The sequence below is a fragment of the Daucus carota genome, chromosome 1 (assembly GCF_001625215.2).
Source record: "Daucus carota subsp. sativus chromosome 1, DH1 v3.0, whole genome shotgun sequence".
Taxonomy (NCBI): Eukaryota; Viridiplantae; Streptophyta; class Magnoliopsida; order Apiales; family Apiaceae; genus Daucus; species Daucus carota.
In genome coordinates, this window is record NC_030381.2 from 16,179,700 (window position 1) to 16,195,539 (window position 15,840).

At 35.6% G+C, this 15,840-nt stretch overlaps 2 protein-coding genes across 3 annotated transcripts; both read left to right on the plus strand.

The window, feature by feature from the left end:
* Positions 1-628: 628 nt before the first annotated feature.
* On the plus strand, positions 629-4,689 carry LOC108214760 (alpha-(1,4)-fucosyltransferase). The gene is made up of 4 exons (XM_017386938.2): positions 629-1,297; positions 1,437-3,102; positions 3,499-3,672; positions 3,823-4,689. Exons 2-4 carry the CDS (start codon positions 2,515-2,517, stop codon positions 4,360-4,362), a joined length of 1,302 nt encoding a protein of 433 aa, XP_017242427.1. The 5' UTR covers positions 629-1,297; positions 1,437-2,514; the 3' UTR covers positions 4,363-4,689.
* A 663-nt stretch (positions 4,690-5,352) lies between these two features.
* On the plus strand, positions 5,353-13,317 carry LOC108208636 (alpha-(1,4)-fucosyltransferase). 2 transcript variants are annotated; one of them, XM_017379175.2, is made up of 4 exons: positions 5,356-6,138; positions 6,671-6,844; positions 7,142-7,750; positions 12,839-13,317. In XM_017379175.2, the coding sequence occupies exons 1-3, from the start codon at positions 5,689-5,691 to the stop codon at positions 7,703-7,705; spliced, it is 1,188 nt and encodes a 395-aa protein (XP_017234664.1). In that variant the 5' UTR covers positions 5,356-5,688; the 3' UTR covers positions 7,706-7,750; positions 12,839-13,317. The 2 variants fall into 2 exon arrangements, with proteins under 2 accessions (XP_017234671.1, XP_017234664.1); XM_017379182.2 differs by lacking the exon at positions 6,671-6,844 and having other exon boundaries at positions 5,353-6,138.
* The last annotated feature ends 2,523 nt before the right edge of the window (positions 13,318-15,840 follow it).

A 15,840-nucleotide genomic window follows, 5' to 3' on the forward strand; every position in this document is an offset into this window, starting at 1 on the left:
ATAAAAACTCAATGTTGATCTATTCTCACTAAAAAAAATTAGATTGACTATATACATTTCACCAATCTTCCAACCACATTTTCATAACAGACTTGTAAAGTTTTTGATATCATAAAAATCTTGTACGCTAGTTACAATAATATTCGTACAGTTGGATCGTCCAAAATAAATGTTTAAAAAAATAGTTTTATTTTTCGGGTAGGTATTAGATCAAAGACTAAGTGAAATTGCATTTGACTACAAATTCACATACCAAATAAAAAGCTAATTTTTTTGAAAACGATTCAATATAAAATTCCTACTTAAGAATATAATATAAAATTTCTAGTTAAGAATGAGCCAATTAACAATTATGTTACATATATAAATCAAAGAGAATTACTTAGGGGTCGTTTGGCCAAGCTTAAAAAAAGTGATTTTTTACTTAAAATAAAGAAGTGGAGTAGAAGTGAGAAGTAAATAAGTTAATAAAGTGTTTGGAAAAGAAGCAGAAGCTGTGAGAGAGAAGCTAGCATTCTCAGCTTCTTAAAAGTGCTTATGCTTCTTTACACAAACTGGTCAAGAAAAGGAGAAGCCAGAAGCAGAAGCTGCTTCCGCTTTCCAAACGAGCCCTTAATATTAATATTAATACATATCTAAGTTCATTATATTATTGGCTTTTCTCTACAACCCAAATCAATTTAATCAACTAAAATACATTGGACCTTAGCACTACACACATGTCAACTAAAGAGAATAGCATAATATCTCTGTATGTGCGATGTACTAGTAACCAATTACTAACGGAACTGTTAGTATTTATTAACGGAATATCAACGAACATAACAACAGATGCTTTCGTTGATGCTCATTCCTTGGCCTTTTGTTACTATTCCATTGCGTGGTTATATTTCCTAACATGGAACGTCTCGTTGGTAAATAAGCGTGGTATTTCGTTGCGAATTGGTTGGCACAACATTGACTAGTCAAAATCGTTACAAGTTCGTTGGGAACAACCAACGGATTATTTTCCCTCCGCAATTTTCATTGGTAAAAGCGCTGTAGTGTTTGTATGGTTAAATAACAACTTTGATTGTGTTGTTTGCTGTTATTGGCTTGGTCGTTTCTTTTGGCAGGTGAGAAGTTGATGGAGTGAAGGTGGATTTGGCTACCCCTTAAGTTGTTTCTTCATTAGTTGAATATACCTTTCTTGTTCTCGAGCTTTTTCCATTGCTTCAGACTGCAGAATTCGAGGAGGTTTGTGAACATATAGAGCTCGTTGCAACTCAGCTCGCAACCCAGCCATAAAGCTGGACAGGTAAAACTTAAATGTTTATAATTAAGGATTAAGGAATGCCTCCTTTTAATTCTTCGAATTCTGCTATGTAATTTTTTACTGTGTATGTTAAGTAAGCTTGTTAAATTTACCTAGAATATTCACTTATGATTTCCTATAGAGAATGGTTGTAGTAGGAGGGCGAGAAATTAGTCCCAAGTGAGGCCTGGGTGCTCCTGCTGCTCACCTTCCAGGTACATAAAGGCAAAAGTCAGTTGGGTTTGGGAGTCCATAACTGGATTAAGACAAAAGAGAATTTGTGGGCCTCGGAAGACTGGGAATGGCTGGGGTGTGGTTGAAAATACGTTGAAGACTGGGAGTAAGTAGAAATCGAGTATGAGTAAGTTGGGTAGGTTGAATAATAGTAATTTGGTTGGGTGAATGGGAATTAGATTTGTCCGATCGATGAGGATAGTTAAGGTTTGGTTGGAAAACTGGAGGTGTGGTTTTTAGTTTTAACTAGAGCAATGATGTGGAGAACGGTGGGGCATGTGACCGGCGGAGAACTAATGAACACAGGCCGTGATTGCATAAATACTGGTGGAGTCATGGTAGTGAGCAGTTTATGAGGAACATTGCCGTGTGATTTTAGCCTGAGTGGTGGTATACAGATTAGTGGATGAGATAGTGGTTCCAGTACTAGATCCAGTAGTGTAGTGGGTTGAGTAGCTTGTTTTTGAAGTTTTATCACCTCAACTTCCCTGCTCTGAGAAGTGAGATCTTGCATGTCACTCTTCAATTTCTCCGCCAGCATATTCACATTAAACCTCATCTGGGTTGTCATAGCTGCTAATTGCGATCTATATTCCAATGCTCTTTGTGCGGCACGGTTTAGTACATTCTCCGAATGATTTTTCAGCAATTTCAATTTTTGTTCATATTTAGTTAAGGATGACCAACCAATGATCAAGATGGATTGATTGTTAATTTGTACGATTTGATTGTAATAAAAATGTAAGAGAAGAAATGTACATTCATTTACTTGTATAAAAGCATATGATGGGTTCCTAACCGCCTTTGACATTACATGTGTAATACATTAGTTATGGTTAATAACTAATTACTCAATTAGGATTTGTGTGGCCAGTCTTAACAGTTAACACATTTGTTATGGTTAATAAGTTGGATTGATATTACCATGCATTTTCTTCAATCTTGTCCAGCCAACTCAAAATATCAATCGGTACTTACAAGTGAGCATGTGGCTTGCACAATGTGGGGTTCAAAGTTCCTTAAAATGGCAAAACATGACCAACAAGTCCATATGCTTTCTTAGGGGGAAAAAACTTGATTCCCATTTTTCAGTTTTCAATAATTTAATAATAATGCAGACTGAATTCAAGTTCATCAATTCCTTAACAATGATGTTGAGATTTGCATGTTTCATCATGTTCTTTTCTGGTTTTCTTGATTTTCCTTCTGCATTGGCTTCGAATCCACCTGGTGCAAACTTAGCTTCTGCAAAATCTGAGCCCTTTACAGACTTGTTTGGTGCATTCACTAAGTGGGATTCTCAAGTGGGCTGTTCACAGTTTAAGCATAAACATCGCGGTTTAATGATAAACAATGGATCAGCTTCTGTGCAAGATGTTGATGGGGCCATGAAGTGTGGTGAACTGAAGATGAATCATGTGGGTGTTTTGCTTAAAGGGTGGACTTGGTTGCCTGATTATTTGGATAATTTGTATTCTTGTCGATGCGGATTGAGTTGTTTGTGGACTAAGTATCCTGTTCTTGCTGATAAGCCTGATGCATTGCTGTTCGAAACCACCACGTCTAAGTTTCTGGTATGTACGTTCTCTACAATTCACTTGCCTTGAACTTGTCGGTTGTGTCTAATTTATGTACTTTAAACGGTAGATTTTCGATAATTGTAGCCTTCTGGTGCTACAAATATACCAGACGTGTAAATTATATGTCGCTCAGTATTTACTATTGGCTTCCAATTCCAACTCGTCCCTGAGGTTGCTATTATTACTTGTTTCTTTGATTTCTTTCATATATACCTATCAAGCCTCTATTATCGCGGTTTTGTGGATTGCCTTTCATGTCTGAATTGCGCCTTTTAAAGTAAATTATCTGCTGAAGTAATTTATTAGTTTCAGAATATATGCATCTTGAATCTTGAACTTGCTCAGTTCTGTCGCGAACAATTAGTAATTGTTCATTTCACTAATGTGCAGAGAAAAAACGGGGATCCACTTCAGGTGTACATGGATCTTGAAGCTGGAAGAGTGCGATCAGGTGAAGAGGATATCTTCATCAGCTATCATGCCAAAGATGATGTTCAGGCAACTTATGCCGGGGCTTCTTTTCATAATGACAGAAATTACCGGGTGTCTTCTTCCAAGCGAAATGTAAGTCTAATCAGACCGAATTCCATCTCTGTCTCACTAACACTCATTCCCTTTCTCTCGTGTTGCTCATTACATCTCTTTATAAACTGCCAGGTCTTTGAAAATGAACTAATGCAATAATTTTCATTCATTGATGTCAAAAAAATTCAGGATGTTCTGGTCTATTGGTCTTCAACGCGCTGTCGTCTTAAAAGAAACCAGCTTGCACATAGTCTACTAAAGTTGCTGCCTCATCACTCATTTGGCAAGTGTTTGAACAACGTTGGTGGAGAAAACATGGCACTCTCTTTGTATCCGAAATGTGTAATGAATCCCAAACAACCCCCTAAGTGGTACGATCACCTGCATTGTGCAATGTCTCACTACAAGTTTGTTCTTTCAATTGAAAACACCAACACCGAGAGTTATGTCACAGAAAAACTGTTTTATGCATTAGACTCTGGCGCAGTTCCAATATATTTTGGAGCTCCGAATGTCTGGGACTTTGTCCCTCCACATTCAATAATAGACGGGACTAAGTTTGGATCCATGGAAGAATTGGCTTATTACGTCAAGGCTCTGGCAAATGATCCAGTAGCCTATGCAGAATACCACGCTTGGAGAAGGTGTGGCGTTCTGGGTAATTATCAGAGGACTCGCGCAGCTAGCTTAGATACGTTACCATGTAGGTTGTGTGAGGCTGGCTGTTAGTAAAAAGGGTGGGAGAAATGCAGAGGCCTCTCAGTTGTTTTTTCGCTTCAAGGAATCAGACAATAGGCATTGCAGAGCTAAAAGCGATTAACACAAGACTCTTCCATCGACAAATTTGATTGTATTTGGCTGTTTAAAATGTGCCTGAATGTTGTCTACTAGCACCTAAATAAGGCTTTCTGTCAATTTTTGTATGATTGTATGGTGTAGTCTTTTTGAATCGTACAACTAGATAAGGCCTTTGAAGACATTGTCTGTTTTATGAAAAATGAACAACAGCCTGACATTGTTTTTTTTTGCGAGAAAAAACGGTGTTTTAGTGTGAAATGCTACATGAAATAGTGTGTAGGGTTTCGAAACGCTAGACGATCTGGCATTAAAATGTGAAAGATGGATGAACGCCGCACAATCTAGCGTTTTCGATTACAAAGTGATATATGGAGTCACTTCTCTGGCCTTATCCCTGAAAAAAATGATAGATTAGGCCAACACCCTTTTTCGCTATTAACTTTCTTTATGCATATTAATAACCAGATATTTAGAGATAAATTATATAAATGTATGATACTAATCATGAAATTTTTATTAGTTATATCTCAGGATGATTGCTTATAGGCACTGTTCTAAAAGTCGGTGATTAATCACAATTAGTCACCGATTAATCCTTGTTCCATAGCTTACCGAACTGATAAATCTCCGATTAATCCGATTAATCCCCGATCAATTCAATTAATCACCGATTAATCCTTGTTCCATGACTTCACCGATTAAGTCCGATTCCCGTTTTTTACAACACTGCATATAGGTCGTTCCATATTAATTCTTACTCATCTCAAAATTAATTAGAAGAAATATTAATTCGAAAAATATAAAAGTCTATCTATCAAAACCAAAAAACTATCAAATTCAGACATCCTATCTCTTATCTTGTTTTGAGGTGTCAAAAAATTATACCACCTAGAATTATACAAGAAACACAAATCATTTTGTCCCAATAAGAACGGTCCACCCATTCTGATACACAGATTTGGTTTACTTCTGTTCTGTGGACTTCTGTGTCTCCCTTTTTTTTCTTCCCCCTCGGAAAAAAATTCATCAAATTTCATCTGCAACTTTGCATAGTTCAATATTAATTTTCGATAAATTGACAGATTATCGGAGAAACTACAATTAATTTGTACTTGCAATTGTCACCTGCATGCATGCTGCATAGATGATCTTGATATCTTGATATTCCCCTGATATGAGACAAAGGTAATGTTTTCTCACTCTGCATGAAGAGATAGAGAAGATAATTACCTTGTTTTCGATTTCATATCTCGAAAAATGCAGCAGTTTAGATTCATATCCATCAATTCCTTAGCAATCATGATGCTGGTGATTTTTGCATGCACGATTTACTATTTTTCGGGTTTTCTTGATTTTCCATCTGCATATTCTTCAATTTCATTGGTCCCGAAATCTCGGTCTAGTTTGCTTGGTGCATACAGAAAATGGGATTCTGAAGTTGGTTGTCAACAGTTTAGACATAAATATAAAGGGTTGATTAGAAGTAATAACTCAGTTTCTGTTCAAGATGCGTATGGTGAGGTGAAATGTAGTGTCTTGAAAATGAATCATGTGGCAGTTTTGGTTAAAGGGAGGACTTGGTTACCTGACAATTTGGATAATTTGTATTCTTGTCGATGCGGGTTGAGTTGTCTGTGGACAAAGTCTCCTGTTCTTGTCGATAAACCTGATGCCTTGTTGTTTGAAACCACCCTGCCGCCACTTCTGGTATGTAGGTTCTCGCGATTTTAATTGTCTTGAATTTATTAATTGTGTTATGTGGATCAGTCGTATGCTTGATAAGTCAGTTCTTGCTGTTTATACTTTGTTCTTAATTTGTTGCAATGTGAAAATTGGGGTCTGTACGGAAACAACCTCTTAAAATACTAGTCAAGGTCTGAGTACTATATAAATGTTATTAGTTCATATTCTAGAGGTGTTACTATATGCAGGGCCATCAAGTCGAATTTTTTTGTTAAGATTGCAAAACTTTTAATCGATGTAATTGCTGGTGATCTAGGCATTTCTTTTGCCAATTAGCAGGGTTGCCTAGAGTGACCCATGCTGCCCAGGTTAAGCCAAAAAAATCAATGATTTTTTTTTAATCCAGTCATGTATTGTTCTAAAAAAAAAAATCTTTTTTACAATTTTCTGGAACAAAATATTAATGGCAGCAAATGCATTCTTTCTGAAATCATTTATCTTGAATTGCTCACTCCTTTCCCTTACAACTACTTATTGTTTCTTTAACGTGCATTAGAGAAAAAAGGGGGATCCACTTCGTGTTTACTTGGATCTTGAACCTGGCAGAAGACGATCAGCCGTAGAGGATATTTTCATCAGCTACCATGCCAGCGATGATATCCAGGCAACTTATGCTGGTGGCCTTTTTCATAACAATAGAAATTATAAATTGTCTTCTACCAAGAACGATGTACGTTCAAACATACCCTGTTCTATCTCTCTGTTCAACCATACACATATTTCCTCTCGTTTCATGTTGCTCATTATAAAGCTTTCCGAAACTGCCAAGTGTTTTGAATATGAACTTAGACATGAATATGAAGTTAAAGGTTTATTATTATATTAATACCACATAATGATATTAACAAAGTGTGGTCACAGTTAAATTCAGACATGCTTCCAATTTTTTAGAACAGCTAAAAAGGAAATAAAACAATAGCAAGAAGCCGTGTAAACTGATTGTTTATTGATTTCCCAAAATTTTCAGGATATTCTTGTCTATTGGTCATCATCACGCTGTGTCCCTAAAAGAAACAGGCTTGCGAAAAGTTTACTTAGTTTGCTTCCTCATCACTCATTTGGCAAGTGCTTGAACAATGTTGGCGGAAGAAATAAGGCTCTGTCACTCTATCCAGAATGTGTGAAGTTCAAACCCCCTAAATGGTGGGATCATTTACATTGTGCTATGTCTCACTACAAGTTTGTTCTTTCAATTGAAAACACAGAAACCGAGAGTTATGTGACAGAAAAATTGTTTTATGCGTTAGACTCTGGAGCAGTTCCAATATATTTTGGTGCTCCTAATGTTTGGGACTTTGTACCTCCTCACTCAATAATAGATGGAAATAAATTTAAGTCGGTGGAAGATCTAGCTACTTATGTGAAGGATCTAGCTAATGATCCGATCGCCTATGCAGAATATCATGCATGGAGAAGGTGTGGTGTTCTGGGTAACTATCAGAAGACTCGTGCTGCTAGCTTAGACACGTTACCGTGTAGGCTTTGTGAAGCTGTTAGTAAAAAGGGTGGAACCAATGCAAAACCATCTTGAATACTTCACCAGTCTTGGATGACATTTTACATCCTAAAGCTGCTGGTACACTCTCTTCTCTCTCTTTTCTGTTCATCCTCTCGTAATCTTTTCATTAGGTATTGTATATAGTGAGTATATGAGACATTACTGGTAGAAAGAAGGACACTAGAACTTTTTTACATTTGAATTGAACATTAGCAGTACTTTATGGATAATCAGTCTGATTCATCGAGCTCCCTAGATACCTAGTCTTTTACTTTCATACCAGAGTTATGCCAGGTCCTTGATGTTTAAATGTGATGAAGCACCTGCTTCTAACATGATAATTGATATGTAGAATTTTGCATCTCCTTGGGCATAATATTTGGCTCTAATTTTTAGTAAACACAACGATATAACTAACTCATATAAAGATTAGTTAATTAGGAGGCTATCAGAGAACAAGTCCAAACAAACACCTTCGGAGTCAGTAGCAGTTTCTCTTCTACAAAACCGTTTAAGCTACTGTTTACCAACTCACTTAGCACATAAAGACTTAAGTCATGAACACATTTCATCAAATAATCAGAGCACAGGAGCTTCTGCTCTTGTTTATTGTTAATGCTAAGAGTATATCAATATGCCAATTTTAAGCATGTTTGAGAGTTTTGATAAATTGAACTTTGGGCTTACATAAATTCACATATTATATTAGAGGATAACAAGATACAAAAGAAATTTTCAGCATGCGCATTACCAATTTACCATACATTTCTATAGATATTCACAGTTCAGTTTCTTCTGCAACATACTTGAGCATTACATACTTTATAAGGACAATCACTAATATGCTTAATAATATTATTGCAAGTATTTTATTTCCCATCTCCATTGAACATCCAAACTGTGCCCCGTATCTTGTTGGAAGTTGAAGAACTTTTACCATTTCCTCCTCTTTTTCTCGTCTGCATAAGAACAAATTTAAACTATAATAAGACTATGACTATATAGACCTACCTTCAAATTGAAATTGAAAACTGCGAGAACTAATAACTTTACAAAACAACATTGGCTGGTTCCGAACCATTTATTTCATGATTTCCATGATCGTGTGATTTTTATTCACTGAATCTGATTATATGTATAAACTTACATATTGTTTTTAAAAAAAGACCTTACTCTTTTGCTTGGTTCACATTTTTCCAAGTTTTCAGCCTTTAGATGATCAGGCCTGCTACTCAAGTAGTTCTTCATTTCTAAGTTGTCCATCCCTTTCACCATAGCAATCTGCAAACGAATTCAAATTAACATTAATATTAGCTATAAATAAATATAATTTGATGTTATTTATACATCAAAATCTCTTCATGTTGTGTATGATTATTTTAAGATGCATGTTCTCATGCGTTTAATATAAAATTCAATCCTTTTTTACAAGTCTTATATTAGATTCCATACTGTCATGTCAAAATTATTCATTTCACTTGAAGATTCTCGTATATGAAATAAGATACCCAATCTTCTTGCTCTTGAATCTCTTCTTCTATAGCATCTTCTTCCCTGTCAACCATTGCTTTCTTTTCTACCCATGTTGGAGCAAACTTTTTCTCCTTTCCCTTCTGAATAGCTTTTGATTTCCCACCCATATCTCAATACATAGATTTTATACGTCCTGTAACTGTAAATAAGCCTAATGCTGACCAGCACTATCCAATATATATATGGGTTTTGAAGTAAATCGTAACTGAAAGAAAAAGCAAAAAGCCCTTGTTCACTGGATACGATCTGAGCTTTAACGGATGTCAGGCTTTATGTAATGTAACCGTAACAGAATATATTATGCTGCTCTGCTATTTTTCATAAGATCCTAAGGATAGAACAGGAAATATGTTACTGTATCTGTTTGCTAATTGTGTTCTAGCTGCATATAATTTGGATTATACTGAAGACTAAAGAGTATATGCCTACATTAGATCACATTTAGGAGTTTACTGGTCGCGGGATTCCCTCATAAAGGAGCGTTATGTAAGAAACTGTAAATCAAAAATCACGTTTAAGATTAACTCGATGAAGACGTTATGTCAAAAACTGTAAAAGCAGATACTAAAAAGAATGAAAGGTGCCTTCCTTCTCCTTAGGAGTATATAACAAAAAATTTATTAAACTGACTTCATGCTGATTTCATTAGGATAATATTTTTGAGTAGCAGTCTCTAAGAAGCACTATACGCTAGTGAGTACTGGGCACTGAATAATATTTCTGTCCTCTTGGTAAAAAGAGGGCGAGAATTTAAGTTGCAGTAGAAGTATTAATATATATGTGATCATATTAAAAATAGATTTTCGATTTCCCTCTGCGCTAACTTGAGACTTGAGATGGCAATAACAGTCTGTCTCAACTTTCCCATGTAAATTTATCTGAAATTTCTGAATGCTTAGTCTAGTTTCCACAAAATTGACAATACAATTACTAATCTAGGTGGCAGTTATGTCAGTTATGTAGAATCCTATTACTCTCCATACTGCAAAGGCCAAACATAAACTTGAAACTCCAGGAAACTGTCTGACAACATTAATTAGTTCTGAACAACTCACAACTCATATAACGAAGAAGATTCGTCGATTTACTTCATATATTATGCAATTTGTACATATCTGCATATCTGTCATGTGATGCATTGCATCATTGCATGGAGAGTGATAACTACAGTGCTATACAACTCCTGAGATGGTGTTGCAGGCTTTGTTCCATGTGCATTATATATGATGATCAAGAAACTACAACAACTCTCATTATTCTACATACATACGACATAGGCTCAAATCTCTCTTCATTATCTCTTGTTGATATGGAATGGGGCACACTTTTCGAAGTGTGTATTTGAACTCATGCATGATGCACTGCTGATAGACAATATATGGAAGCTACAGTCTAGAGCTAGATGAATCTACAGTTAGTTTGGTTGGGTTTTGTTTTCATGCATTCAAGGCTTCTAAAAATGAGGATATATGTCATTATTTCCGAATTGTAAGGACCAGAAGGGCTGCTGATAATAATGATCCCCATAAATGTATCCCCACTACTTTGATTGGGTTTTTCCAGGAGTAAACGCTTGGTAAATAAGTTGCGGCCTAGCTAGCTATAATAAGCAGCTCTTAAGTCTCAGTGCCTACCTAAGAACAAAAATTTTCTACTCTAAGTTGCAACTGGAGAATACCGCCATGATGTTAAATTACTAGTTTTTCTGAAATCTTGAGATGTCAAGAGGAGGATGTGTTTTGTGAATAGTGAGGGTTTATATCACGGATAGTTTAAGATAACCGATGGCCTCTTGGTCAGATGTTAATACTCACTTGTAAGGTTAAGGGTCCGAATCTCGTCAAAGAAACAAAGAGAAAGAGAAAGAACAGAATGTACGGCTTTAAAGCTGAAAGATAACATACATTCAATTGGACTATTGGAGCACTAAATTTGTAGCTAGGTCCCCATTTCAATAATTCAAAAAGGGTATCTTGAATTCCATCTTTTTCCTAGAAGAACCATTGATCAAAGTACAAGAAAGTAACAAACATCCGTAACCCTTCATCCGGTAGTGATGGAAAAGTTTTTCAATCTTTCAATTTATCTTTCTTTCTTTGGTCAACATCAAAGAACTTCTTTTTGCTTTGGTTTCATTGTTGTGCTATAAACTGCAATATCTACCTTCACTTTTGGCAAAACAACTTGTACCATATTCCAATATATTTGGCTAGGGGATGATCGTTAGGAAGAGCACTAGGAAGTGCATGTGGAGATATTCATTTGAAAGTACACCACTAGGATAGAATGTCGAAGAATTATGTTCTCTGTGTATACGTATATAATAAGGTCCTGCTCTTGCACTGCACTTGTAGACACGATGAATTCTATATTACTAATACTCCTAACTAATATAAAGTTTATATATCGATGGTTCCATTCTAAATAGCATATTGAAGACTATTGATCTTACTCGGTTAATATGTGATATCATCAACTTAAAATTTCGTGACATAAATTATAAATTATGGTAGACTTACGACCTTCTTTACTGTTGATTACACCAATGGGGTAAGACGAGTCGACTCAAATTCACTTGATATGTGACTGTGATACTGTATTAGGTAAATCCTGTCAAACACTTGTCCGATCCTTGAATAGACTAAATGCAGAATCTGCCAGAAGAAATTTTTTAGAGGTGGTCAGGAACTATAGGAACAAATGATAGAGCAGATTAATAACATACACACATATGTAGATGCTTATTGTCTCAAATTTCTTGATTTGCTAGTTTCCATTATTCATTATTGTGTCCTGCATGTCCAGCTAGCCACTGTCCATTATTGTGTCATGTTCGAAATTACCATAGTTCTTTTTTTTTTTTAAAACTTAAACAACATGGCCATAGAACTTAAAGAAAGCAACTCCAAATGAAGTGGAAGTGGAACTCACTAATTATTGGCGATAGTGTTGTGGGGTTTGCTTTTAGCACCTTAGCACCGCCCTACTGATCTTAATTCTATCGTATCCGTACAGTGGACTCGAAAAGGATCTTATATATCTCCACTAAATTGACCTTTCCTCTATGTGCTCTGCTACAGTTATATCATTCATTCATTACGTCCTCAGTCACTAAACATTTGTAGTTTAGTACTCCGTTGGTTCTTAATCAACGTACTCACTACAAGAAAAACGACTAATTTCCAGTGCAGTTTAAGTATATCAGTGTATCAGTAGGGGTCTGTATATGTGTGTGCTGTTCTGATTTTAATACAGTGGAGCCATGAGTATGGAAGGTTTTGTTTCTGACTTTCTGACACCATGTGCTCCTGAAAGTCCAAAACACCACAAATCTTAACACTTCCACTTACACTTGTAGCTAGCTACTACTCAAATCACTTCATCTTTCTACTTCTTAGACTTCTTTGTCGAATTATCATGCATATGTATGTACATGTGAGGGCTAAATTAATCCACGTTATGGTCAACTTCTGCTACCCTTAGATTAAAGTTCGTTCCACTACTTACCTTATCTTCGATCACATCGGAAAAATAAATAAAATTAGGCTTACTATATATATAGAAGATGCCAATCTATTTCACTTGCAAGACATGCATTCTAGCTAAAACTCTCCTTGGGATTGATCTATACAGGTACATTACATAGTACATAATGCCAAAGAAAGTAGAGGCTGAAGGACGAAAAAGAGCCCCCAAGGGACACTTTGTGGTGTATGTAGGAAGCGAAATGACAAGGTTTGTCGTTCCTATATCATACTTGAAGAACCCGTTACTCCAAGAGCTTCTGCATAAGGCTGCTGAAGATTATGGCTATGATCACCAGTCTCCTATTGTTCTTCCTTGCGATGAATCTTCCTTCCGGGGGCTCGTCTCCTCCTTGGCCAAGCGCTAGCAAGCTAGTGACCTGTGATCTTTATCTTTGTAAATTTGAGCTAAAGTAGGATCTGCATGCTGCAGTTGAGCAGTTTTTCTGTCGAATATTGTAAGTAGTATTGATTGTTGAACCAAAGAAACAGCATGTTCCTATTCTTGTTATCAGCAAATCGGAATTGTCAAAGAGAAAAACTGTAAAGCTGCGTGGATAGATGAATAGATGATTGCATACAAGCATAGATTGCATGTTGACCACCGCAACTTAACTAGACAATTAGACAATAATCGGGCCAGAGAGTAGCGTGTAAACCTATGTTAACCATATGAAAATTTTGATTTTCATTTGAAAATTTGAGCAAGTGATATGTTTGGATGCACAAAAAAAGTTGGATTTGGATTTCAAATAGTATAAAGTTTGAGAATTTGAAATGACAACTCTCTTTGTTAGTGAACCACGTTAAACGTTTGCGTCTATTGAATTTTTTTATATTCGTTTTTAGTTCTGTCTTAACACAACCTTATCCCAGTTATTAGTCTCCCAGAATACAGAACCTCGCAACCATTATCACTGCAACTTCTATAATCATTGTGGCCGCAAGCACATCAGAACTTCAAAATGGTCGATCACTGATCTAACAAACCTAACATAAACGTAAGCAGAAGTACCACATACCATGATGGAAATTTAAAAAAAAATCGTGAAATATAAAATGAATGGTGTCTCTTAAAGATCATGACTAGGTTACATGTTGCCTAGCTATCATCACTGCAACACACAAGGGCATTTGACAGATTGTTGGAGAAGCTCGTTTTTCAGTACTCTGCAGGGCACTTGTTCTATAAAGTACTTCTAATAATTTGATTTTACAATTTTTGGTCGTTATTTTTGAAGAACATCAGACTTCAATTATTCAATTTATTGATTTCTAACGATCACATTAAGATATAAGGAAAGCAATCAAGTTATCGTTCTCCCTTTTTGTAAGGTAAAACCAAATCTCACAAAGAACAATTTCATAAACTTGGGAGGCTCAACGTTACTGATATACTATGCAAGACTGTTTATCCTCTTCTCAGAGAAGTAAAACTCAAAACACAAAAATTACAGACATCTTAGAGTTTTTTCGATTATTATGATTTTGTCAAGTGACCAAAAATCTCTAAGTATTGGGTGTGGGTTTATTAGAATCATATTGTATTTTACTCTCTCTTAGAAATATAGCTTGCCTGAATTTATGGCACATTTGTTAAAATTATTATGTTTTCAGAAAAAGTGAAGTTAAAAAAAGAGATATCGTAGAAATCAGATAGTTGTTTGGTAATTTTTGTTGTTATTTGCATATTTTGAGTTATAATATATAAAAAAATATGGATAGAACAGTTAACAGCATGATGATATCTGATGAAAACCAATGGGATGAGGAGCTGATTTCTGCAATGTTGGAAGAAAGAGATATAAACCTCATACTGAAAATCTCTAGCTCCTAGAAGCAACGAAGAAGACTTTTGGTATTGGAGGAGGGAGAAATTGGGGCACTAATCAGTAAAAAGCGCATACACACTGATCCAGACGAACAAAGAGAAGTCTGATTTTGGCGGAAGTAGCAGGTAAAGTTAAAAAACTTTTATGGAGAGCAGTAACCGTATGTCTTCCCTGTAAAGTGCAGTTAAGAAGAAAGCATGTTAATGTAAATGAAGTATGTCTGATGTGTAATGAGGATGCAGAGACCATAATTCATAGTCTGGTTGGATGCTCATTTGCAGCGGCGGCATGATGGAATACTACTGGTAAGCTTTGGAGAATGGCTTCATTCCATAATGTTAATGAAATGGAATAAGAGTGAGGTCCTAATGGACGCAACTCTAATTGTTAATACGCATGTAGCTGAAGCAATAGGCATCAGGAAAGCTCTAAGCTGGATAAAAAACCACAAGTGATGTTAGAGACTGATTGCTGTTCAGGCAATACGCAGTGCTGCACAAATGTTCTCTTATTTCGGAAGAATCATCTCCGAATGCAAATAACACCTCATTGATCAGGGTGTTTCATTATGTTTTGTTAGACGGTATGCGAACCGAGTAGCCAATTTGCTTGCAAATTCTACTAGTTCTATAACTCATCCTAGTAGTTGGAATATGATCAATGCTCACAATGATCTCATTACTGTATTACACGATGATTTGAATGCGTAATGTAAAGCATCTAATTCTTTTGCCAAAAAAAGAAAAAAAGAAGTAAACTTTTTACTATCTTCGGGCAGAAAAATATTGAGTCGGTTGCTCAAGAGTATCTCCAATTTTCCAAAATCTTTCTCTAAAATTTAATAAATTATATTGTAATTAAAAAATATATATAATATGTAGAAATTTGTTCACTACAACCATACATTATTCTTATCTAAAAATATTATAGGCAAAATCCATTGATGCTGATTATATTTGAGCAACCTCGAGACACATTTAGAAAGATTCCACATCATCATTTTTAAGATATATCTAATCGTTGTATCCATTATCATCGAAGCAAAATGTCTTAAAATATATTACACGTCCAATTTTGTCGATATTTTTAGCCGAGACTATTAGAGATGCTCTTATATGTCCAATTTAGACAACAATTTTTAGACAAAATCGTCGAGGATACTATAACAATATCAAAGCATGTCCAACCGTACAAAATCCTTGACTAAAATTCAAATGAACATATCATAAATTAAAGTTATAGATAATTTGTAAAATTATTCACTCCAGCAACAAATTAC